The sequence below is a fragment of the Bubalus kerabau genome, chromosome 11 (genome assembly GCF_029407905.1).
Source record: "Bubalus kerabau isolate K-KA32 ecotype Philippines breed swamp buffalo chromosome 11, PCC_UOA_SB_1v2, whole genome shotgun sequence".
NCBI lineage: Eukaryota > Metazoa > Chordata > Mammalia > Artiodactyla > Bovidae > Bubalus > Bubalus kerabau.
Genome location: NC_073634.1, coordinates 39,681,282 through 39,708,429, shown reverse-complemented (window position 1 = coordinate 39,708,429; position 27,148 = coordinate 39,681,282). Strand labels below are relative to the sequence as shown.

At 38.1% G+C, this 27,148-nt stretch overlaps 1 protein-coding gene across 25 annotated transcripts in view; it reads right to left on the bottom strand.

Annotated features, from left to right (window-relative positions):
* ACYP2 (acylphosphatase 2) overlaps positions 1-27,148 on the bottom strand; it is a 190,171-nt gene that overhangs the window by 77,077 nt on the left and 85,946 nt on the right. For 4 of the 25 annotated variants that reach the window (XM_055540094.1, XM_055540096.1, XM_055540095.1 and 1 more), the window contains one exon: positions 12,147-25,933. The exons of 17 other annotated variants lie outside the window; for them this stretch is intronic. In XM_055540094.1, the coding sequence (XP_055396069.1) occupies positions 13,775-14,899 (1,125 nt within the window). In that variant the 5' untranslated portion in view covers positions 14,900-25,933 and the 3' untranslated portion in view covers positions 12,147-13,774. Of the gene's footprint in view, positions 1-11; positions 8,737-12,146; positions 25,934-27,148 lie in introns of those variants that run through there. 4 more of the 25 variants (XM_055540092.1, XM_055540089.1, XM_055540100.1 and 1 more) reach the window with 4 other exon arrangements.

The following is a 27,148-nucleotide window of genomic DNA, read 5'->3' as shown; positions in this document are numbered from 1 at the left end:
AAGAGACTGACCCAGACTTGCCTGTGATTGTCCAGGAGTCTCCAGCGGAGGCGTGGGTCAGTGGTGGCCTGCTGCAGGGTTGGGGGCTCTGAGTGCAGTAGTACATGCATGGGACTTTTTGAAGGAGGTCACCATTATCTTCATTACCTCCACCATAATTTGGTCCCAGGTAAATAGTAGGGAGGGAACACAGCTCCACCCATCAACAGAAAATTGGATTAAAGATTTATTGAGCATGGCCCCACACATCAGAACAAGACCATTTCCCTTTCAGTCAGTCTCTCCCATCAGGAAGCTTCCATAAGCCTCTTATCCTTCTCCATCAGAGGGAAGACAGACTGAAAACCACAATCACAGAAAACTAACCAGTCTGATCACATGGACCACAGCCTTGTGTAACTCAAAGAAACTATGTGCCATGCTGTGTAGGGGCACCCAACACAGATGGGTCATGGTGGAGAGTTCTGACAAAATGTGGTCCACCAGAGAAGGGAATGACAAACCACTTCAGTAATCCTGCCTTGAGAACCCCATGAACAGTATGAAAAGGCAAAAAGGGCACTGAAAGATGAACTCCCCAGGTCAGTAGGTACCCAATATGCTACTGGAGAAGGGTGGAGAAATAACTCCAGAAAGAATGAAGAGATGGAGCCAAAGCAAAAACAAGACCCAGTTGTGGACGTGACTGGTGATGGAAGCAAGGTCTGATGCTTTAGGAGCAATACTGTATAGGAAGCTGGAATGTCAGGTAAATGAATCAAGGCAAATTGGAAGTGGTCAAACAGGAGATGGCAAGAGTGAACATCGACATTTCAGGAATCAGTGAACTAAAATGGACTGGAATGGGTGAACTTAACTCAGATGACCCTTGTATCTACTCCTGTGGGCAAGAATCCCTTAGAAGAAATGGAGTAGCCATCATAGTCAACAAAAGAGTCCAAAATGCAGTACTTGGATACAATCTTAAAAATGACAGAATGATCTCTGTTTGTTTCCAAGGCAAACCATTCAATATCACGGTAATCAAAGTCTATGCCCTGACCGGTAATGCTATAGAAACTGAAGCTGAATGATTTTATGAAGACCTACAAGACCTTTTAGAACTGACACCCAAAAAAGATGTCCTTTTCATTACAGGGGACGGGAATGCAAAAGTAGGAAGTCAAGAAATACCTGAGTAACAGGCAAATATGGCCTTGGAGTACAAAATGAAGCAGGGCAAAGGCTAATAGAGTTTTGCCAACAGAACACACTGGTCATAGCAAACATCCTCTTCCAACAACACAAGAGAAGAATCTACACATGGACATCACCAGATGGCCAACACTGAAATCAGATGGATTATATTCTTTGCAGCCAAAGCTGGAGAAGCTCTATACAGTCAGCAAAAACAAGACTGGGAGCTGACTGTGGCTCAGATCATGAACTCCTTACTGCCAAATTCAGACTGAAATTGAAGAAAGTGGGAAAACCACTAGACGATTCAGGTATGACCTAAATCAGGTAAATGAATCAAGGCAAATTGGAAGTGGTCAAACAGGAGATGGCAAGAGTGAACATAGACATTTCAGGAATCAGCAAACTAAAATGGACTGGAATCCATTTTAAATCAAATCCCTTATGATTATACAGTAGAAGTGAGAAATAGATTTAAGGACTAGATCTGATAGAGTGCCAGATGAACTATGGGTGGAGGTTCATGACACTGTACAAGAGATAGGGATCAAGACCATCCCCAAGAAAAAGAAATGCAAAAAAGCAAAATGGCTGTCTGAGGAGGCCTTACAGATAGCTGTGAAAAGAGAAGTGAAAGGCAAAGGAGAAAAGGAAAGATATACCCATTTGAATGCAGAGTTTCAAAGAATAGCAAGGAGAGATAAGAAAGCCTTCCTCAGTGATCAGTGCAAAGAAATAGAGGAAAACAACAGAATGGGAAAGACTAGAGATCTTTTCAAGAAAATCAGAGATACCAAGGGAACATTTCATGCAAAAATGGGCTCAATAAAGGACAGAAATGGTATGGACCTAACAGAAGCAGAAGATATTAAGAAGAGGTGGCAAGAGTACACAGAAGAATTGGACAAAAAAGATCTTCACAACCCAGATAATCATGATGGTTTGATCACTCACCTAGAGCCAGACATCCTGGAATGTGAAATCAAGTGGGCCTCAGGAAGCATTACTACAAACAAAGCTAGTGGAGGTGATGGAATTCCAGTTGAGCTATTTCAAATCCTGAAAGATGATGCTGTGAAAGTGCTGCACTCAATATGCCAGCAAATTTAGAAAACTCAGCAATGGCCACAGGACTGGAAAAGGTCAGTTTTCATTCCAATCCCAAAGAAAGGCAATGCCAAAGAATGCTCAAACTACCGCACAACTGCACTCATCTCACACGCTATTAAAGCAATGCTCAAAATTCTCCAAGCCAGGCTTTAGCAATACGTGAACCGTGAACTTCCAGATGTTCAAGCTGGTTTTAGAAGAGGCAGAGGAACCAGAGATCAAATTGCCAACATCCACTGGATCATCGAAAAAGCAAGAGAGTTCCAGAAAAACATCTATTTCTGCTTTATTGACTATGCAAAGCCTTTGACTGTGTGGATCACAATAAACTGTGGAAAATTCTGAAAGAGATGGGAATACCAGACCACCTGACCTGACTCTTGAGAAATCTTATGCAGGTCATCAGGAAGCAACAGTTAGAACTGGACATGGAACAACAGACTGGTTCCAAATAGGAAAAGGAGTATGTCAAGGCTGTATATTGTCACCCTGCTTATTTAACTTACATGCAGAGTACATCATGAGAAACACCAGACTGGATGAAGCACAAGCTAGAATCAAGATTTCCAGGGGAAATATCAATAACCTCAGATATGCAGATGACACCACCCTTAAGGCAGAAACTGAAGAAGAACTAAAGAGCCTCTTGAGGAAAGTGAGAGAAGAGTGAAAAATCTGGCTTATAAGTTCAACATTCAGAAAACGAAGATCATGGCATCTGGTCCTATCACTTCATGGCAAATAGATGGGGAAACAATGGAAACAGAGGCAGACTTTATTTTTTGGGTCTCCAGAATCACTGCAGATGGTGACTGCAGCCATGAAATTAAAAGATGCTTACTCCTTGGAAGAAAAGTTATGAACCTAGACAGCATATTAAAAAGCAGAGACATTAGTTTGCCAACAAACGTCCATCTAGTCAAGGTTATGGTTTTTCCAGTAGTCATGTATGGATGTGACAATTGGACTATAAAGAATGCTGAATGCTGAAGAATTGATGCTTTTGAACTGTGGCATTGGAGAAGACTCTTGAGAGTCCCTTGGACTGCAAGGAGATCCAACCAGTCCATCCTAAAGGAAATCAGTCCTGAATATTCATTGGAAGGACTGAAGCTCCAATACTTTGGTCACTTGATGCAAAGAGCTGACTCATTTGAAAAGACCCTGATGCTGGGAAAGACTGAGGGCAGGAGGAGAAGGGGATGACAGAGGATGAGATAGGTGGATGGTATCGCCCACTGAATGGACATGACTTTGAGTAAACTCCAGGGTCTGGTGATGGACAGGGAGGCCTGGTGTGCTGCAGTCCTTGGGGTCACAGAGTTGGACATGACTGAGGGACTGAACTGAACAACTAGATCTAGGAAATCTTAACCTTTGGAAAGAATATACAGTTGTATAGTTTTTAGGGCTGTTATAAAATATGGAGGTAGTCAGATAAACACTACTTGCTTTTTATTTTTTTCCTCCATGGAATAAAAGACAGGACTAGCAAATGAGAACTATTTAAATAAATGATTTTCCAAACTGAATATTCACTGTGTCTTCTAAGGATACAAGTCAAGAGCTCCTCAAATTACAGATATCCTCCAATAGTTATTATAAACATCAGACACAAGTAATATGAATAATTAAACAATTTCATATTCAATTATTCTTCCTAATAATCTTCCAAATGGCTTAGCAAAATCTACAATCAACAAATTACAAAATATACTATGGTTTTTAAAAAATAATAAGAGTAACAACTTTGATTATGCCATAAGACATATGTGAAAGGATTCTATTGAATTTTTCAATTATGGTATGAAAATTCATCTCCCTGTTCCACAGTCCTTGAGTATTTCAATGTCATTGCTATATGACCTCCCACCATCTCCCACAGAAGCAGGGGCTGCGGTAGTGGAGAAATAATATTAGTAAAATTAGCCTATTGCCAGGAACTCTAACCCAGTTGGGATAATTTGTAATGGCCTACCTGGCTCCCTGCCCCTGCTTCTTTCCGTCTGAGCCGAATCTATTAAATTAACCTGACTCAAAGTTATGCATCTGACTCCGGGGCCAACTCCAGCCCTCAGCAGGGGAGATATCATAAGAAAACCTCTGTCAAGATCTTCCTGCCTCTGCCCTGAATTACTGTTTCTCTGATTTTTACTCCAGTGCACCATGATTGGGTCCTTGTCTTGCATCCCAGTTTCCTGTGGCTGGGTTTCTCACTGCAAAGTCTTAATCTCTTGGTTACAGGTCCCTAATACTTAGCAGGAGACTCCCATACCAAAGTCCTTTGGGATGAACTTTTTTTTAGGATTACCTTGATATTTAAGGTATTTGTGCCACTTCCTAAAGAATCTAGAACTTCACCTCTGTTAAGGCCATATTCCACCAATCTGCACCAAACCCTCCCCATTAACACTTATGGATGGTCTAGACTCTCAGATTCATGGGAGGCAGTATGGCATTCTGGTTAACGACATGGTTTCTGCAATCAGGTTCCCTGGATCTAAAAGCTAGCAGAGCTATGAATGACCTTGAATAAGACTCTTAATCTCTTTATACCTTGATTTCTTCATCTCCACAATAGGGATAAAGACAACATCTGCCTTTCACATGGATATCTAACCAATAGATAATATATATTACTGTATCTAATAAACATTGAGCACTCTTTAAATATTGTTGTTGTTTAGTCATTAAGTCATATCTGACTCTTTGCTACCCCATGGACTGCAGCCCTCCAGGCTCCTCTGTTCATGGGATTTCCCAGACAAGAATACTGGAGTGGGTTGTCATTTCCTTCTTCAGGGAATTTTCCCGACCCAGGTATCAAAGCTAGATCTCCTGTATTACAGGCAGATTCTTTACCGCTGAACCACCTGGGCAATACTCTTTAAATATTAGCTTGTTGCTATTATTATGGTTCTTATCTACCCATTTATAGAATTATAGTCTGTATTATTATTTTAGTCCCTGGTTAATGCTGAAGATCTGCCTGATCCTATATGTCTAATATTTTCTGACCTATTCTATACTTTATGTAAATTCCTCCTTCCTAATTTATAGCAAATTTGGAAAACTCAGCAGTGGCCACAGGACTGGAAAAGGTCAGTTTTCATTCCAATCCCTAAGAAAGGCAATGACAAGGAATGCTCAAACTACCACACAATTGCACTCATCTCACACGCTAGTAAAGTAATTCTCAAAATTCTCCAAGCCAGGCTTCAGCAATATGTGAACTGTGAACTTCCAGATGTTCAAGCTGGTTTTAGAAAAGGCAGAGGAACCAGAGATCAAATTGCCAACATTCACTGGATCATTGAATAAGCAAGAGAGTTCCAAAAAAACATCTATTTCTGCTTTATTGACTATGCAAAGCCTTTGACTGTGTGGATCATAATAAACTGTGGAAAATTCTGAAAGAGATGGGAATACCAGACCACCTGACCTGCCTCTTGAGAAATCTATATGCAGGTCAGGAAGCAACAGTTAGAACAGGACATGGAACAACAGACTGGTTCCAAATAAGAAAAAGAGTATGTCAAGGCTGTATATTGTCACCCTGCTTATTTAACTTATATGCAGAGTACATCATGAGAAACGCTGGGCTGGAAGAAGCACAAGCTGGAGTCAAGATTTCCAGGAGAAATATCAATAACCTCAGATATGTAGATGACACCACCCTTATGGCAGAAAGTGAAGAGGAACTAAAAAGCCTCTTGATGAAGCTCAACATTCAGAAAATGAAGATCATGGTATCCAGCCCCATCACTTCATGGCAAACAGATGGGGAAACAGTGGAAACAGTGTCAGACTTCATTTTTGGGGGCTCCAAACTCACTGTAGATGGTGACTGCAGCCATGAAATTAAAAGACACTTACTCCTTGGAAGGAAAGCTATGACCAACCTAGATAGCATACTGAAAAGCAGAGACATTATTTTGCCAACAAAGGTCCATCTAGTCAAGGCTATGGTTTTTCCAGTGGTCATGTATGGATGTGAGAGTTGGACTGTGAAGAAAGCTGAGCGCCAAAGAATTGATGCTTTTGAACTGTGGTGTTGGAGAAGACTCTTGAGAGTCCCTTGGACTGCAAGGAGATCCAACCAGTCCATTCTAAAGGATATCAGTCCTGGGTGTTCTTCAGAAGCACTGATGCTGAGGCTGAAACTCCAATACTTTGGCCACCTGACACGAAGAGTTGACTCATTGGAAAAGACTTTGATGCTGGGAGGGATTGGGAGCAGGAGGAGAAGGGGACGACAGAGGATGAGATGGCTGGATGGCATCACCGACTTGGTGCACATGAGTTTGGGTGAACTCCAGGAGTTGGTGATGGACAGGGAGGCCTGGCGTGCTGTGATTCATGGGGTCACAAAGAGTCGGACACGACTGAGCGACTGAACTGAACTGGATTTATAGTAAATGTGATCTCTTTCCCTAAAGAAAATAATAAGGCACTGAAATTCATTACTTCTATCTATCTTCCTTTCCTTTAAAAGAGGAAGGGGCTGTTCTATTGTTCAACCAGTCTGAGTCTGTCCATATTTCTCTTTATCTATGAGATTCTACTTTCATAGCCACTCTGGCTTATCTTGAAGAGCAGCTGGGGTTTTAGCTTTCTGAGAAGATGATTTGGAAGTTTTGCAAAAATCAAACCATAATGGTGGCAGCTTTGAGTACTGGCCTGTTCCATTCCTATAAGGCCACTTAGATCCTCAGTCCTGGAGATTTTTAGCTCTGAGCTCAGAGGTGGAATTTGAAAACAATCATGTGTGGAACTCTGCATCTCACTTCATAGTCCCAAATATTTGTGGAATTTTTATAAAATATGAAAAAGAATAAAGATTAAATGATACAACATCCATTTACACAATTCTGTTCTTATTCTACGCAATGTTGGTACCAGTATTCATGCACATAACAATACCTTAGGTTAACAAAGTCATAAAATATCACTATTTCAGATATTTTAAAACTGTATCATAAAGTGTTACATGTGTGACAGTTTCAGATACAGGGGAGCCAGAATAAGTGTGCATATTCTATAAGTCAAGTAAGAGAAATAAGAGATAGAAAAAAGGATTTACTCCAAACTCCCAAAGAAGAATCAAACAAAAACCCCAGTCCCTAAATATCTAGTACTAAGCTAAACTGCCCCAGATTAGGGGGTTGAGGAGGAGATTGTTACTCATTGTTTGAAAAACAGATACTCTAAACACACATAAGTATTAAGGCTGGATTTAAAACTGAACGTATCCTAATACTAACGGTCCAATCTGAAACTGTGAAGCAATCAACTTCCAACTCAATCCTTATTCAGTATTTGTACCTAATGGCTTGCAGATAGATCTTCACATATATGTGCCTTCACCAAAATAACAGGCTCTTACCCAATTTCATAGACATGGGCAGTTTATCATTCTTCCAGCAAAATGGATTGATAAAAATTCTCAATCAGTGTAGAAAAATTGTATTGCATTTCCTTAAGCATCAAAATGAGTGTGCTACAAAGAGTTAGCCAGGGTAGTAGGAATGCTGCATACTTTTCAATGGTCATTTCTGAAACTCTAATGTAGGAGTAATTTTTATCCTGTGCTCTCATAGTTACTGATAAGTGTTGATTCATTATAAGGGAGTGGCAGGGCTTAGAGGAGGGAAGTGGCCTCTGCCAAATCTAAACCTGGGGCAGGAACACAGAATTGTAAAAGACTCTGTGTTCCAACCCAGGGCTGAACTCTGTCACCTCCTTCAGTATTTACTTCTCCTCTCTGTGGTTTCACTTAGGGATCGATTACTCAAACTCATCTTGTGACCTGCAGCCCATGAATTACCCCGCTGTTACTTTTCAGGAGGAGATCACAGAAAGTACATTCACAGCTGTTTAAAATTAACACTTCTTCCTTATCAGAAACAGCCCCACTCTTTTCCTGACATCAACACATTATTGAAAATTCTGTACTGTAATTCTTTGTCTTTCCTGACTCTGCCCTTTATTACTGCCTACGGCCAGTAATAACAACAGATTGTCTGTCAGAGGAAACTGTGGCCTCACCAAGGCACATAAAAATTCCAGGCGCTCAACATCTTTAAATGATGGGTCCAGACTTAACTAGGAGAATCCATTTTTACTCACTTGTATATTAAAATATTTTTGGTTTTGATTACTGAATGTGCAGTTGGCTGCCATCTCCCAAAGCATCCAGGACATCATGTGAATTTATGGTAATGTTGAGTACATGGGTCGCACTGGACTGACTGGGGTTTCTGCATAAATACAAACAACTGAGACCAGTGTGTTTAGACAAGACTTCATTTTCTCACAAACTTTCCTGTATTTTCTCTAAATATTTAAGTTAAAGTAGGCACCAAAGTGGCACTCTACTGGAATAAAACATTAATTAGATACAGTGGAGAACTTCATTCAACACCAGATTCCCCACCCTCCCCTTCCCAGCCTCCAGATTTTCTGCAGTGAGTTTTTAAGCTGAGGTTAGCTTCCCTGTATTACTTGGCATCTTCTGGAGTATGCTCCCCCTCATTGTGCTAGCCTCTGAAAATGTTCTATTGTATTATTTGTCTAAGAAAGAAATAAGTAAGGAAAAATCCTTAAAGCATTCCAGAGCCAAAAATGATTACCACTAATTGGGAGGAATCTATATCCCTGGATCCTCACTTGTTCGAATAATGGAGTATCCACTTGTTTCCTTGAAAAACTGTCAGAGATAAAAGATCACTAGCAATTTAACTTTTGAATACAAAATATGAAATTAAAATGATGCCGGAAGACTTGGTGTCCTGTAACAAGAATACAAACGAGCAAAAGAGTAGTACCTCATGGTGAGGACAATGTCCCTGAAACCTAAAAAGAGCATTTAAGAAACCTGAAAGGGGACAACCCTGTACAGAAGCAGTGGTCCTGTCACTCCCCGTCTATTAAAGGAAAAAAGGTGTTACTGCAAGATGTTGTTTGTGACTGTTTAAACACCCGTACACTTTTTCTTTTCTGTGTGATTTAAACAGTTAAACATATAAATAATGGAAATATCTAGAAACAAATAATGAAAACATGATGACCCGAACCTATGGGATGCAGCAAGAGCATTTCTAAGAGGAAAGTTTATAGCAACACAATCCTACCTCAAGAAACAAGAAATATCTCAAATAAGCAACCTAATCTTGCATACAAAGTAACCAGAGAAAGAACAACAAGCAAAATCCAAAGTGTAAGGAAAGAAATTATAAAGGTCAGAGCAAAAATAAATGAAATAGAGACTAAAAATAAATTTTTTAAAAAATCAATGAAGCTAACTGCTGCTTCTTTGAAAAGATAAACGAAAGTGATGAACCTTTAGCCAGTTTCATCAAGAAAAAAAAAAAAATGGAGAGGACTCAAATCAGTAAAATTAGAAATGAAAAAGAAGTTACAACTGACACTACAGAAATACAAAGGATCATAAGAGACTACTACAAGCAACTATATGCCAATAAAATGGACAACCTATTAGAAATGGACAAATTGTTAAAAAAAGAGGACAAGTTTCTTGAACCAGGAAGAAATAGAAAATATGAACATATCAATCTCAAGTAATGAAATCAAAATGGTGATTTAAAATGTTCCAAGATTATTAATGATTAATAACGGAAAGAGCATGCAAGATGGAGTCACAAGAACTAGCTTCTTTACTGCTCCAGTCACACTCTGCCCATCCTTCTCCTGGCCCAGCTAGAGAGGCAGAGCTGTGTTGTCCACAGCTGGACTGCAAAGTTTTGGAAGGCAAAGGACTTTATCTTGTCAAAGTGTGTGTCCCTAATAACTAACATGGTGCCCAGCACATGGTAGATACTCAAATATTACCTGAAATGATTGGGAATGATTTCACAAAGGCAGTAAACAAGCCCTGTCAAGGCTGGGCCTCCGGCTGGTAGTCCCCTTCCTGGCCATCTTTCAACCACTGAGGATTTGAGGACTATCCCTTTTCAAACACACTGCAGGAATACATTCAAGAGCGACCTTCTTTCTCCTCCTCCATCCTGCCAACACTTTTGCCTCACAAACACAATCACTAATGTCTATAGGTTCTTTACAAAGCACTTTCACATGCAGTGTTTTATCAACCCTTACAACAACATTCTGAGTTAAGTAAGGCTTCCCTGGTAGCTCAGCGGTAAAGAATCCGCCTGCAATGCAGGAGACTCGAGTTCTATCCTTGCATCAGGAAGATCCCCTGGAGAAGAAAATGGCAACCTGCTCCAGTATTCTTGCCTGGGAAATCTCATGGACAGAGGAGCCTGATGGGCTACAGTCCATGGGGTTGCAAAGAGTCAGACATGACTTAGTTACTAAATCACCACCACCAAGGCAGATATAGTCCCCAACTAACACATAAGGAATGAAAGGTTTAGGAAAATTAAAGAGTTTGGTCAAGGTCACATAATGATAAAATGCTCTTTTTTGCAACCTCAGTATTAAGACTAGACTAACAGTAACAGACGGAGAAGACAATGGCACCCCACTCCAGTACTCTTGCCTGGAAAATCCCATGGATGGAGGAGCCTGGTGGGCTGCAGTCCATGGGGTCGCTGAGGGTCAGACATGACTGAGCGACTTCACTTTCACTTTTCACTTTCATGCATTGGAGAAGGAAATGGCAACCCACTCCAGTGTTCTTGCCTGGAGAATCCCAGGGACGGGGGAGCCTGGTAGGCTGCCGTCTATGGGGTCGCACAGAGTCGGACACGACTGAAGCGGCTTAGCAGCAGCAGCAGCAACAGTAACAGAACTTAACCCCAGTGTTCGTATGTGGACTCCTGAGACATCCCACTTCCAAAGGCCTCACATTTGGGGTCTGCCCCGTCTTTCACTGACTCTCCCTTATGACTGCTTACATGTTAGAAACACATTCTAATGCAATGCTTTGCTTAATAAAGAAAATAATATTTGCTAAATAAAAAACAGCGCCACTATAACGGAATATAAGGAAACATGAGTTCCTCAAAACACCACTAAGGCAGTATCTTCAGTAAGGTTTGACTTAAAGGAACAAACGTCTACCAAATTCCTAGGGAAACTGCTTCCTAAATAAAAGATGAACCAATTAAAATTACATTAGACATGAGTGAGAATTAAAGTTCTTTTGGTCAGCGGGTTTTCAGCTTTCTCCCCTTTAAAATAATTCTCACAGGAATTAAAACTTTAGTGGCACATGGTGTAAGACAAGACAGTCTGGGCTGGATAGAAGCCGAAAGCAGTTCTTCAACCATTTCTAACATAGGGTTGTACAACCAAGTGCTTCAGACTATTTAAATTTATACCAGCATCTATATTCTGGGCTCATAAACAAACCAAGCTCTCAAACTCCTGAAATTCGCTCTGAATAGCTAATAGGAAAAGTGGTCTGGAAAAAATCACAGAAAAAGCTTACATCCAGAATTATTCTGTAATTTTTGTAAATCACATTTTTGGAAAGAGGTAGGAAGTAAGTAAAATTCTAAAGATAGGCTTTTTCTTAGTTATGTAAAGTATTTTATTCCTAATCTGAGAAAAATAGCTCTTTCTTGTATTAGATGTTTTCAGTTCTCACCATTTAAGGTTAGTTGAACAAAATTGTTGATGTTGAAATGTCAATGAAATTCAAGTTAAAACAGAGCTAAATGAGGGCTGTCAGGCTAATTCCAAATTTTGTTTTTCCAAGAGAATGTCATCATTTTTGCTTTTAATGAGATAGAGACAAGGAAGGCACACACTAATACTCTAGCTTGGGGGAGAGATGTGACTCCTCGAGTTGTCAGGTACCTGGAGTACCATGGTTTCAAAGGGAAGGGAAACCTATTCTACAAAATATTGGAGAAGAATCTGGGGGTAGGGGGATGGGGCAGGGAGGCAGGGCATTACAATTAAGGGGCAAGGCTAAGAGGGAAAGGACATCAAATGCTTAGTGAAGGCATGTGCTGTAGAAACTGGAAAGGATGGCTTTACACCCAGATTGACACGGCAAATGGAGGTGGCCTCCAGATAAATAGAGAAGGGGGACCATATGAGTATAAGACATGGGAATTAGATATCGTGGGGAGAGTTTCAGGCTTCCAAAAGCTATAAAACCACTTGGGTCTAAGCTAATTATAGAGAAAAGACTGAGGCAATTTCCAGGTGATATCTGATATAATACAGCAACTGATTATTAGGAATTGCACATCAATACATATTAGGTTGGAGAAGGCAATGGCACCCCACTCCAGTAATTTTGCCTAGAAAATCCCATGGACAGAGGAGCCTGGTAGGCTGCAGTTCATGGGGTCGCTAGAGTTGGACACAACTAAGCGACTTCACCTTCACTTTTCACTTTCATGCATCGGAGAAGGAAATGGCAACCCACTCCAGTATTCTTGCCTGGAGAATCCCAGGGACGGGGAAGCCTGGTGGGCTGCCGTCTATGGGGTCGCACAGAGTTGGACACAACCGAAGTGACACAGCAGCAGCACACATTAGGTAAATCAGTTTGTAAATGCTATCTTTTCTTGCACTTCTACTCTTCGAAACATGAAGAACCCAGTGATGATAATCATATCATCTCTCAAGTCAGACAGACAAGTCAAATCCTAGCTCCACCCTTTCCTAGCTGTGAGACTTGACCTAGTCACTTAACTTTTCTGAGCCTCAGATCAACAAAAAATAGGACATTACAAAATAAAGACTTACAAGAGACAAGAAAGGACATAATGATTAAGGATCAATCCAAGAAGAAGATGTAACAGTTGTAAATATTTATGCACCCAACATAGGAGCCCCTCAATACACCAGGCAAATGCTAACAGCTATAAAAAGGGGAATTGACAGTAACAATAATAGTGAAGGACTTTAACACTTCACTTACACCAATGGACATTCAGACAGAAAACTAATAAGGAAACAAAAGCCTTAAATGAAACAATGGACCAGACAGACTGAATTGATATTTATAGGACATTCCATCCAAAAGCAGCAGAATACACTCTCTTCTCAAGAGCACACGGAACCTTCTCCAGGACAGATCACATCTTTGGGTCACAAATAAAGCCTCAGTAAATTTAAGAAAATGGAAATTGTTTTCTGAATACAATTCTGTGAGATTATAAATCAATTATAGCAAATAAAATAAAAAACGAAATCAGTTACAAAAAAAAAACTGTAAAAAACACAAACACATGGAAGCTAAACAGTAATGCTACTAAATAACCAATGGATTGTCGAGGAAATAAAAAAATATCTAGAAACAAATAACAAAAACATGATGAACTAGAACCTGTGGGAGGCAGCAAGAGCATTTCTAAGAGGAAAGTTTATAGCAACACAATCCTTCCTCAAGAAACAAGAAAAATCACAAATAAGCAACCTAATCTTACATATTGATATTTCTCCCAGCAATCTTGATTCCAGCTTGTGCTTCCTCCAGCCCAGTGTTTCTCATGATGTACTCTGCATATAAGTTAAATAAGCAGGGTGACAATATACAGCCTTAACGTACTCCTTTTCCTCTTTGGAACCAGTCTGTTGTTCCATGTCCAGTTCTAACTGTTGCTTCCTGACCTACATACAGATTTCTCAAGAGGCAGGTCAGGTGGTCTGGTATTCCCATCTCTTTCAGAATTTTCCACAGTTTATTGTGATCCACACAGTCAAAGGCTTTGGCATAGTCAATAAAGCAGAAATAGATGTTTTTTTGGAACTCTCTTGCTTTTTCGATGATCCAGCGGATGTTGGCAATTTGATCTCTGGTTCCTCTTCCTCTTCTAAAACCAGCTTGAACATCTGGAAGTTCACGGTTCACGTATTGTTGAAGTCTGGCTTGGAGAATTTTGAGCATTACTTTACTAGTGTGTGAGATGAGTGCAATTGTGTGGTAGTATGAGCATTCTTTGGCATTGCCTTTCTTAGGGATTGGAATGAAAACTGACCTTTTCCAGTCCTGTGGCCATTGCTGAGTTTTCCAAATTTGCTGGCATATTGAGTGCAGCACTTTCATAGCATCATCTTTCAGGATTTGGAATAGCTCAACTGGGATTCCATCACCTCCACTAGCTTTGTTCGTAGTGATGCTTTCTAAGGCCCACTTGACTTCACATTCCAGGATGTCTGGCTCTAGGTCACTGATCACACCATTGCGATTATCTGGGTTGTGAAGCTCTTTTTGGTACAGTTCTTCTGTGTATTCTTGCCACCTCTTCTTAATATCTTCTGCTTCTGTTAGGTCCATACCATTTCTGCCCTTTATTGAGCCCATCTTTGTATGAAATGTTCCCTTGGTATCTCTAATTTTCTTGAAGAGATCTCTAGTCTTTCCCATTCTGCTGTTTTCCTCTATTTCTTTGCATTGATCACTGAGGAAGGCTTTCTTATCTCTTCTTGCTATTCTTTGGAACTCTGCATTCAGATGCTTATATCTTTCCTTTTCTCCTTTGCTTTTCGCTTCTCTTCTTTTCACAGCTATTTGTAAGGCCTCCCCAGATATCCATTTTGCTTTTATCAATAACCTCAGATATGCAGATGACACCACCCTTAGGGCAGAAAGTGATGAGGAACTAAAAAGTCTCTTGATGAAAGTGAAAGTGGAGAGTGAAAAAGTTGGCTTAAAGCTTAACATTCAGAAAACGAAGATCATGGCATCCAGTCTCATCACTTCATGGAAAATAGATGGGGAAACAATGGAAACAGTGTCCAACTTTATTTTTTTGGGCTCCAAAATCACTGCAGATGGTGACTGCAGCCATGAAATTAAAAGACGCTTACTCCTTGGAAGAAAAGTTATGACCAACCTAGATAGCATATTCAAAAGCAGAGACATTACTTTGCCAACAAAGGTCCATCTAGTCAAGGCTATGGTTTTTCCTGTGGTCATGTATGGATGTGAGAGTTGGACTGTGAAGAAGGCTGAGCGCCGAAGAATTGATGCTTTTGAACTGTGGTGTTGGAGAAGACTCTTGAGAGTCCCTTGGACTGCAAGGAGAGCCAACCAGTCCATTCTGAAGGAGATCAGCCCTGGGATTTCTTTGGAAGGAATGATGCTAAAGCTGAAAGTCCAGTACTTTGGCCACCTGATGCGAAGAGTTGACTCATTGGAAAAGACTTTGATGCTGGGAGAGATTGAGGGCAGGAGTAAAAGGGGACAACAGAGGATGAGATGGCTGGATGGCATCACTGACTCGATGGACATGAGTCTGAGTGAACTCCGGGAGTTGGTGATGGACAGGGAGGCCTGGCGTGCTGCGATTCATGGGGTCGCAAAGAGTCGGACATGACTGAGCGACTGAACTGAACTGAATCTTACATATAAAGTAACTAGAGAAAGAACAACAAGCAAAACCCAGAGTTAGTGTAAGGAAAGAAATTATAAAGGTCAGAGCAGAAGTGAATGAAATAGAGACTAAAAAACCAATTTAAAAAAAGATCAATGAAACTAACTGCCGATTCTTTGAAAAGATAAACAAAATTGATGAACCTTTAGCCAGTCTCATCAAGGAAAAAAAAAACTTGGAGAGGACGCAAATCAGTAAAATTAGAAATGAAAAAGAAGTTACAACTGACACCACAGAAATACAAAGGATCATAAGAGACTACTACAAGCAACTATATGCCAATAAAATGGACAACCTAGAAGAAATGGACAGATTCTGAGAATAGTACAAACTTCCAAGACTAAGCCAGGAAGAAATAGAAAATATGAACATATCAATCTCAAGTAATGAAATCCAAATGGTGATTAAAAATCTTCCAACAAACAAAAGTCCAGAAACAGAGAGCTTCACAGGTGAATCCTATCAAACACTTAGAGAACAGCTAACACTTATCCTTCTCCAACTCTTCAAAAATCATTGCAGAGGGAAGAACACTCCCAAGCTCATTCTACAAGGCCACCATCACCCTGATACCAAAACCAGACCACAAAAACAAGATACCACACAAAAAGAAAATTACAGGCCAATATCACTAATGAACATAGACACCAAAGTCCTTAACAAAGTATTAGAAAACAGAATCCAACGACACATGAAAAGGATCAAACACTATAGTAAGTGGGATTCATCCCAGGAATGCCAAGGATTCCTCAGTATAAGCAAATCAATCAATGTAACACACCATATCAACAAGTTGAAGAATAAAAACCATATGATCATCTCAATAGATGCAGAAAAGCTTTTGATAAAATCCAACACCTATTTATGATTAAAACTCTCCAGAAGGTAAGCATAAAGAGAAGCTACCTCACATAATCAAGGCCATGTATGACAAAACCAGAGCAAACATTGTGAAAAATGAAAACATTTCCTCTAAGATCAGGAAGAAGATAAGGATGCTCACTCTCACCACTATTATTCAACACAGTTTTGGAAGTCCTAGCCACTGCAATCAGAGAAGGAAAAGAAAAGGAATCCAAGTTGGAAAAGAAGAAGTAAAACTGTCACTGTTTGCAGATGACATAATATAATGCACAGAAAATTCTAAAGATGCTACCAGAAAACTACTAGAGCTAATCAATGAATTTGGTAAAGTTGCAGGATACAAAATTAGGTACAGAAATCTCTTGCATTCATAACACTAACAACAAAATATCAGAAAGAGAAATTAAAGAAACAATCCCATTTACCTCTGCAACAAAAAGAATAAAACACCCAGGAATAAACCTACCTAAGGAGGCAAAAGACCTGTACTCACAAAACTATAATATACTGATGAAAAAAATCAAAGACCACACAGATGGAGAAATATACCATGTTCTTGTATTGGAAGAATCAATATTGTGAAAATGATTATATTATCCCAAAGCAATCTTTACCAATGGCATTTTTAGATTTGAGCAAAAAATTTTACAATTTGTATGGAAACACAAAAGACTCCAAATAGCCAAAGCAATCTTGAAAAAGAAAAAGAGCTGGACAATACAACAAAGCTATAGTAATCAAGACAGCATGCTACTGGAACAAAACAGAAATACAGATCAATGGAAGAGAATAGAAAGCCCAGCGATAAACCTACATACCTATACTCATCTAATCTATGACAAAGGAGGAATGAATATACAGTGGAGAAAAGACCGTCTCTTCAATAAGTGGTGCTGGAAAAAACTGGACAGCTATAAGTAAAGGATGAAATTAGAACATTCCCTAACACCATATAAAAAAATAAACTCAAAATATATTAAAGACCTAAATGTAAGGCTGGACACTATAAAACCCTGAAGAGGAACACAAAGGCAGAACAACCTTTGACATAAATCACAGCAAGATCCCTTTTGACCCACCTCCTAGAGTAATGAAAATAAGAACAAATGTAAACAAATGGGGCCTAATTAAGCTTAAAATTAAACTCTTGCACAGCAAAGGAAACCATAAATAAGACAAAAAGACAACCCCCAGAATGGGGAGAAAATATTTGCAAACAAAGCAACTGACAAAGGATTAATCTCCAAAATATACAAATAGGTCTTGCAGTTCAATATAAAAAAAAAAAAAACTAACCCAATCAAAAATGGGCAGAATACCTAAACAGACATTTCTCCAAAGAAGATATACAGATGGCCAAGAGGCACATGAAAAGATGCTCAACATCACTAATAATTAGAGAAGTGCAAATCAAAACTACAATGAGGCATCACCTCACACTAGACAGAATGGCCACCATCAAACAATTTATAAACAATAAATGCTGGAGAGGGTGTGAAGAAAAGGAACCCTCTTGTACTGCAGGTGGGAATGCAAATTGATACAGCCACTATGCAGAACAGTATGGAGGTTCCTTAAAAAAACGAATAAAAGAACTGCCATATGACCCAGCAACACTACTCATGGGCATATGCCCAGAGAAAACCATAATTCAAAAAGATACATGCACCCTAGTGTTCATTGCAGCACTATTTACAATAGGCAGGACATGGAAGCAACCTAGATGTCCATCAGTGGAGGAGTGGATAAAGAAGATGTGATACATGTATACATTGGAATATTACTCAGCCACAAAAAGGAATGAAATGGTGCCATATGCAGAGATGTGGATATGCCTAGAGACTGTTATACAGAGTGAAATGAGTCAGAAAGAGAAATTTGCATAATATTACTTATTATGTGGAATCGAAAAATAGAGATGAATTTATTTGCAAAGCAAATATAGAGACACAGATGTAGAGAACAAAAGTATGGATACCAAGGTGGGGAATAGAAGGTGAGTGAATTGAGAGATTGGGATTGACATATATACACGGCTATGTATAAAATAGATTAACTAACGAGAACCTACTGTAAAGCACAGGAAAGTCTACTTAATGCTCTATGGTGACCTAAATGGGAAGGAAATCCAACAAAGGGATATATGTATATTTACAGCTGATTCACTTTCTATACAGCAGAAACACAGCATCATAAAGCAACTATATTTCAATAAAAATTTTAAAAACCCAAACAAAATAAAATTAAAACTCTTTCAAAAATAAATAAAAGAGTAATACCTTACTTTAAAAAAAAGGACAATACACCTTGCAACATTTGGCATATAATAAGTGCTCAATAAATATGTGTTTACTGATTGACAGGTTTGCTATGAAAGAAGATGTGGTATGAATGTCAAGCACATGTCTGGCCAGGCCCACAATAAATGTTAGCTGTCACTCCTATAATCATTCCCTTTAGTGATGACCTAAAATACCAACCAAGTCTGTAAAAAGGAAAGTGCTTCATATCAGGCATTTTACTTAAAATTTGCAATAGCCACTAACCACAAGAAACTCCCAATTGATTAGTATTATATGCTATTACTTTGCAACTAATAAAGCAGGCAACCGATAATCTAATCATATATTATTATGCATTTTATTAATGAAAAGATAAGGACATATTTTTTTATAGACAGTATATATCAGCTATTGCCACAATAATCCTACAGAATAAAGCACCTCAAACAAAAAGCTGGTTTATTCTCATGCTCATGGGTCTATGTGTTAACTGGAATAAGGCTGGTCCAGGCTGGGCTTGGTTAGGTGGCTCTGCTTCCGGCTGTGGGTTGGGCTCAGGTTCATTCCACCTGTGTTCACTCTGGGACCAGGCTGAAGGGACAGCAATTCCCCGGGGAAAGCCCTTCTTATGACAAATTACCAGTGTGAAAAACCAAAGCCCAATCATGAAAGCATACTTAAAAGTTTGTGTCACATCCACTAATATCCCATTGGCCAAAGCAAGTCTCAAGGCCAAACCCAACATCAGTGGATGGGAGCTGGACAACAGTCAAAAAGTATCCAATAATGAATACTGAAATTTTAAGTAGTTGGGTGTAATTGCATTATAGTGATATATCTGTACTTCTACATGGATTTAAATTCATATTATGGGCTCTAAAAAGAAAGATCTTATGTAATTAAGGAGGAGATTCTGAAGGGATGAGGTACTAATGATGAAAATTTTTGATATTTCAATTACTAAATAAATGAGGTAATTCAAGCTTCAGATGTTCATTTATAATTACACAGGGAGTATTTCAAGCATGTTTTATGTTTCAATTGAATCAGTCTTTTACTCAAACTGCTATGTCAAACCATTAAAAGTAATTGATATTAAAGTAGAAGATAACATACCCTCCTATGTTGTGAGATTTACAGTTGAATAAATACATGTCATTTTTTAGAATTAATATCTGTCATTTAAAAAAATCCATGAGTATATCTAGGGAAAGCTCTAACACACCTCAATTATTCAAAAAAAAAAAAAAACCTTTGCAAAATGTATTAAGATTGATTTTAAAAGGAAAATAAAACATTGAGTCAACCTAATTGCTTTGAAGTTTAAGCATTTTCAACAAATTAAAAATTTTAGGATGAAGAAATAGACAACAAAAATACACTTAGCCAAAGGAGCGCCAATCTGTTTTCAATCTACATTTTATAAATTATTCAGCACAGGCTTAGAGAAATGATTTTAATTAAGAAAGATTACACTTGGGTATTAATATGATAAAATATTCTGACATAATATTTCAAATCCATGTGAAGAAAACAGAAACAAAGAATTTCTTGGCAATATAAAAAAATAAGTTTAACAGAAAATTTGAATTTTAGAGCTCCGTTGTTCTGTATCCGGGGCTTCAAGTGAAACAGTATTAAATGTCCATTTTAGGTATTGGAGCCTCCTTAGAACCAACTGCTTTGGTAAAAAATGCTATGAGCTATCTCAACTACTGGATAGCAAGTATGGCATTATATATTAATTACTTCTAATTTACTAATCTATGAATTACTCTTTTAAACTCTAACATGTTATCATTTCTATTCTACTTTCCCTTATTATTCCTCTTTTCAGAAATCCCCAATAGATCGGCTGATATGCTGTTGCTGCTGCTGCTAAGTTGCTTCAGTTGTGTCCGACTCTGTGTGACCCCATAGATGGCAGCCCACCAGGCTCTGCCGTCCCTGGGATTCTCCAGGCAAGAACACTGGAGTGGGTTGCCATTGGCTTCTCCATTGTGTGAAAGTGAAGTCGCTTAGTTGCGTTCGACTCGTAGCGACCCCATGGACTGCAGCCTACCAGGCTCCTCCATCCATGGGATTTTCTAAGCAAGAGTACTGGAGTGGCTTGCCATCAGCTGATATGAGCAAGTCTCAAATCCACGCTCCTCATGGTGGCACACATAATCCTCCGTTATGTTGTCCCAACATATTTTCCATTGCCCCTTGGTATATAAGCATTACTCCTGCTAAGCTGGTCTAGTGATTCAAAAGTATTTTAAGTATATAATTCCTCACTTGCAAAACAGGCATCTAGTACTTCTGTATAATATTTGACCCATCTTTTACTTCATTCAAGGAGATCCAACCAGTCCATTCTAAAGGAGATCAGTCCTGGGTGTTCTTTAGAGGGACTGATGCTGAAGCTGAAACTCCAGTACTTTGGCCAACTCATGTGAAGAGCTGACTCATTGGAAAAGACTCTGATTCTGGGAGGGATTGGGGGCAGGAGGAGAAGGGGACGACAAAGGATGAGATGGCTGAATGGCATCACCCACTCGATGGACATGAGTTTGGGTGAACTCCGGGAGTTGGTGATGGACAGGGAGGCCTGGTGTGCTGCGATTCATGGGGTTGCAAAGAGTCGGACACGACTGAGCAGCTGAATGAACTGAACTGAACTTACTTCATTCAAGTTCCACCTCTTATATTAAAGATTTCCTAGTTACCTCCATCTTGCAGGGAGCTCTTCTACTTCTAACCTTTGAAAGCATTTTATTGCCTGATTGTATATATGTAATTTATCACCTAGAAGCCTTAAACTGTTGAACTTGTCACATGTATCTTACCATCCTTTTGTAGATTATAATGGCTTTATGTGTAACTTCCATAACCAAGACACAGACCCATCCAAGATTCATTCTCCTTTTTCTACTTATGAATAGAACACTATTTTTCCTTGGATGGCAATGCACCCATTTAAAAATACTCACCTTCCAAACTCCCTGGTAGATGGAAATATGTCCATGTGACCCAAGTGCTGGCTAAAGAAATAAGGCCTCTATTTATAGAGGTCTCCAGTGAAGATACTGTTCATGATAGAAAGGGACATAAACATGAATATGAGGCTTGGAGGTGGAAGAGCCTCATGTGACCACAAGGGCAAGAGCTACATCTAAGGACCAAAAAACCCTGCATCACTGACGACTTCATGACACCACTGTAACAGCCCTAGACTGTCTACCTCTACCCTTCTCATTACTTGAGAAAGACAGCTGTTGGGTTCAGTTCAGTTGCTCAGTTGTGTCCGACTCTTTGCGACCCCATGAATTGCAGCATGCCAGGCCTCCCTGTCTATCACCAACACTTAATTGGATTTTCACTACATATGGCAAAACATGTAGCTTTGTGTAAGAACATTTAAGATATACTCTCTTAGCAACTTTCAAGTGTAGAATATAGTACTGTCAACTATAGAAACTGTATTTTATATTTTTGATGAGAAGATATAAACATGTCAATCTCTCCAAATTAATCTTTACATTTAACACAATTTTAAGAAAAAAAATTCAAGTTGCAAAAAATGATTGAAACTTGACAGATTATTCTCACATTTGTTGATCTGGAAGATGACCAACTGTCAGACTAGCCAAAAAATTTTAAGAGGTTTGGCTCAACCAGACATCCACTGAAGCATACTATAAACACTCAATAATTAAAACAGTATGGATCTTGCAAAAGAATGGAATAAATCAATGAAACAAAACTTTAAGGCTTAGGAACAGATCCATTTATTTATACAGATCATTGTTTATGACAAAACTGGCAGAGGCATAACTTATTTAAAGGTTTTAGAAATAAATAGATTCCTGTCTCATAATATGTAAGATAAATTCTATATGGGTTTTAGTTTTAAAATAGAAAATACCAAAGTACTAAAAGAACACAGGCCTGAATAATTTTAAAATATTTGTATTGTGAAGGAATTACTAAGCATGATCCTAAAGGCAGAAATCATAGTGAAACCGACAGACTGGATTCATAAAGATGTAAGAATTATGTATGGTACAAACTCCAACATAAGCAATTATCAAACAAGTTTTTAATGGCCTAATTTTTAATCATCTGAGCTTTGTTAAATTTATTTTATAATCAAAACAATGGCATGTCATAAGCTATTAGTAATGATGATAGGGATATATATATTTACTGACACAAAGATATTTACAAAATAATTATACCTAATTATGTATGGCATGCTTCCAGTTTTATAAAAAATTGTGTACCTCATCATAAATTTATATATTTTATTATGTAGTTAAAATTCTGGAAGAATACATATCAAAATCTTAATATCAACTATCTCTAGATGGTATTAATGAGTATTCTTTTTATTTAACCTATATCATCTAATTTTTCTAGAAGTAAATTTATATTACCCAGATAATTTTAAAAAATGTATTTTAAAATTTTTTCGTGGTGAAAATAGCCAAGACATAAAAAAGAGATAGTTTCTATTAAACTGTGGTTATTTCTAGGTGGTAGGATAACAGGTGACTTAAATTTTCCTCTTTACATAAAGTTTTTGAATATTTTTATACAGGAATATATTTATTCATTTAATCAAAATGAAATAAACTTGATTTTTCAAATGCATCTGACTACTGTGCAGCCACAAATTATACAACTATTGTATAAAAGGAAATCTGCTAACCCAACGGGGGAACTGACTAATGAAGAACGCAGCACATGAGCTCCTCAGTTTCACACTTATCACCAGGGTCATATGGAATAAGCTGTGTGTGCCATGTCAGAAAGCCATTTTCTGTGTACTCTTTTAGTGTTTTCACTCCTGTTTTGATGCTGGGAGCAGGGAAGTAGATAGTAAAGGCCTACAATGACAAACCACTATTAACATGATCATAACTGGGTTATTCCAGCACCAGTAAAGCACAGAGAAATTAATTCAGTCAGCAGTCCAGGGAAAAAGAGATTACATCTGAGGCTCCAGGATGATGGATGAACTCAAACTAAAATTAAAAAGCAAAACAAAGTAGAAAGTCTATGTGCAATTCGATGCATTATCTGTGACAACTGTTTCCTCTAATATGAAAGGCAATCCATCCACTACAGTTATCCAGAGATCATGCTCTCCCTAAGTGTCATTAGCCAGAGGAATTAACAAATTTTCCAAGATTTCAACATCTCCAAAAATAAATAAAAGCTCAGGTAACATGAAGATCAGTTAACAACAACAACAAAAAGTCTCCAGCTTCAAATGGAAAAACAATCTAAAACATGCCCTGCTAAAAATCTAACATGGTTACACCATCCCCCCTCTTACTACCCCAAATACCAAATTCATTCATCATTCATTCATTCATTTCTTCATTTGTGTTTCCCTTCATTCACCTACAGTGAATACCTACTATGTGCCAAGTTCTAAAGCAGGCAGTAGGTGCAGCTTACAACCATCCCTTTACCAAATGTAAACATGTTAACACCCCTGATTGAAATCCTGCCATATATAAATTAGCTAAAAATAAATTAGGAAAAAAAAAGGACTAAAACAAAATTCCTGGCATCATGAGAGATACAGGTTTACTCTGACTAAATTTTCAAGCACTGATTGTTCTACCCTTCTGATAAATTAGAGATAGAAATAATGAATTTTAAAGTTGTAGAAGAAAGACAGCACTGTAATGTAGAGAAATGGTAGATGTCAAGGGTAGGGGAAAAAAACTGGTGAGCCTAGAGTTAAATTTATTCTTTAGTAAGTGAGTCACTTATAATATCTAGGAATTAAATATAACCAGTAGAACCTGGAAATTGAACATCATGTCTTCAGAGTAAAATAAAAATTATATTCTCAAACAGAAGTAACAGCACTGCCCATAGCCTGGTCTGGTTATAGAAGACATCAAAGACAGTCTTTATAGTCAGTCTTTCACCTCAGCTAAGCAGAGCATGATGCTCACAGCCTCCATAGAGCAAGAACTTCCCCTAGTTAGGCTTGTTTCAAAACCTAGGACATACCTAAATTCTTTGTATTTCATGTCTGGTCCTGGACATCAAATGTAAATAGCAGTGTAATGTTGTACTTTAATAGTGGATCTAGAATTGAGAACCTATTTACCAGCATACTCAGATAGAAATCTGGTTCTCCCCATCAGGAACTGCTGAGTACCCTATAGCAGTATTTCTCAAACTAAGGTCTATGAATATTATTATTAAAGTCTTATGATATTAAAAAAAAATTTTTATTTTTATGACCATTAAAAAAAAAAAGAAGTTTTAAGGATAGTCTGCCTTTCTGGGATGACCCTGTGCAACTGCGTATTGCTTTACAATTTTTATGCAGTAGTTTGTATGTGCAACTGAGTTGGTTGATTAACATCTAGGAAAGCTATAACTAGAAGGCTTTATATAAGCAAAGAGGTGGGAGAGACCAGCAACATCTCTGACTGTGCCAACTCCCATCAATTTACTAGAAATAAGTATGGTCTTCATTTTCCAAAAAGAGTTTCTGTACCCCTGATCCTTAGCAATAGTTGCATCAGATACTAACTTAATGAACGTATCAGTTAGGCTAGCTTTTTTCCCAAGTAATAAAGCTTTACACAGTGGCCAAGTGATACATCTTAATGTGCTGTTTCAAGACTACTCATTGGCAAAGGTGAGGTTTGGTTTGCCTAAGTTCCAATCAGAGACATAAAGCTTTTAATATTGTTTGAATAACATACTACGTAAAAGGCATTTGCTGAGTAAGTATTATCAAAACCCAAATACAGAAAACAGATGAACCATGGAACCACAGTTAGGGTGACATCTCTCTGCTAAAATTCTCTATATCAATACTGCTTCAGCAAAGCAGTGTCACGCATCTCACTAAACCCATGTTGATTTAAACTCAATTATAATGTTCATCTGAACTGTAATGGTGTTGTCATATTTAATTTCTACATTTGTTTTGATTTTATTTAGCACAAGTTATAAGCATAAAATACATGTGTGCACGCTAAGTAACATACTCTGTGCATACTAAATAACATAATACAAGAAAAATGAGCAATTTAAGTAATACTGTAATAGTTTCAGTCAATACAAGAAGTCCACAGCAGTTTTATTCTTCAAGAGGATAGGATACGTCCCTCAACTTGAGGAACTCTGCTTCATGACATAGGTTAGCTTTATCTAGGATTTAAGAGAAAAACAGCTTAGTACCATGGTTCTCTACTTTTTTATTTCAAATGAAGTTGTTCTGCATCCTTGCATCTGTTCTGTTTCCCAACTTCCAAGCTCAAAGTGGCAGGCCATCTAGAGGTGGCCAGAAACGGACACCATCAGGAAAAGAAACCCTTTTGTAACAGTAACTATACTGAATATAGCTGCTGTCATTTTTGTCTAAACTGTCAATTTCTGTAGAGACAGGATGGCGTCAGAGCCTGTCACAACTGGAAGGCTTAATAAATGTTTGCAAAATGAAGGTCATTTTCTCAGCTCTTTTTACTCCAGTCTGGTTTAAACAAACTGTGTCAGAACCCTGTCTTAATACAGTTACTTTAGCTGTGTAAGAAATACTCTACAAGAAGAGGATAATTTTGTTGATGGAACATATAGTCACAATATAATAGCAAGTATTGATATCCTTAGAGACTAACCTCTATAGCAGGCTCTCTGAATGATAAGAAACAATTCTAAAATGATGCAAACAGTACATTCAAATTTTCCAGAGAAAATAAAAACATGAGTAACTTTTATCTCCTTTCCATAAAAACCATTAACTGTGAAATAATAAATTCCCCAAACAAGTCAAATCTTCAATATGGAATGAAAAAAGCAGTATATTCAAAGACAGTATTTAAAATACCTTATTTAAATATATTTAAAAAATCTACTTAGCCAGAAAAAATGAAAAAATTCCCTATCTCCGCCACAAAAAAAAAAGAAATATTTTAAGAAAACAGATTTTTTTTAATTCCTGGGTGGTACTAACCTGGAAGCCAGCACACATTCCTAGCTAAGAACTGATGAAATACATCTGCAAAAATAAACAGCTTGAAAAAGCTGAGCTTGCCCAAAGAAATTAATTAAAAAATAAACCCAAAACTTGTTTTTGTCATTTCCTCAATACTTTTCTCTAATAATGGAAAAATCAAAGTATAATCAACATATACAATCACAATAGGGTATAAGGATACAATCTTACAAATGACTAATCCTATAAAATTTTATTTATGAGACCGAGTATTGCTCAATACTATATGAAAGTCACATTTTTTTATTTTTACTGTTCCCTGTAACTGGGATCTATTGCAAGACCTGGGAAAAAAAAATCTCTTCTTCCCTTCCAAAGTCTAAACATAAATTCTTATCAGCAGGCTTCCTAATGAGTTAAGTCAATCACTA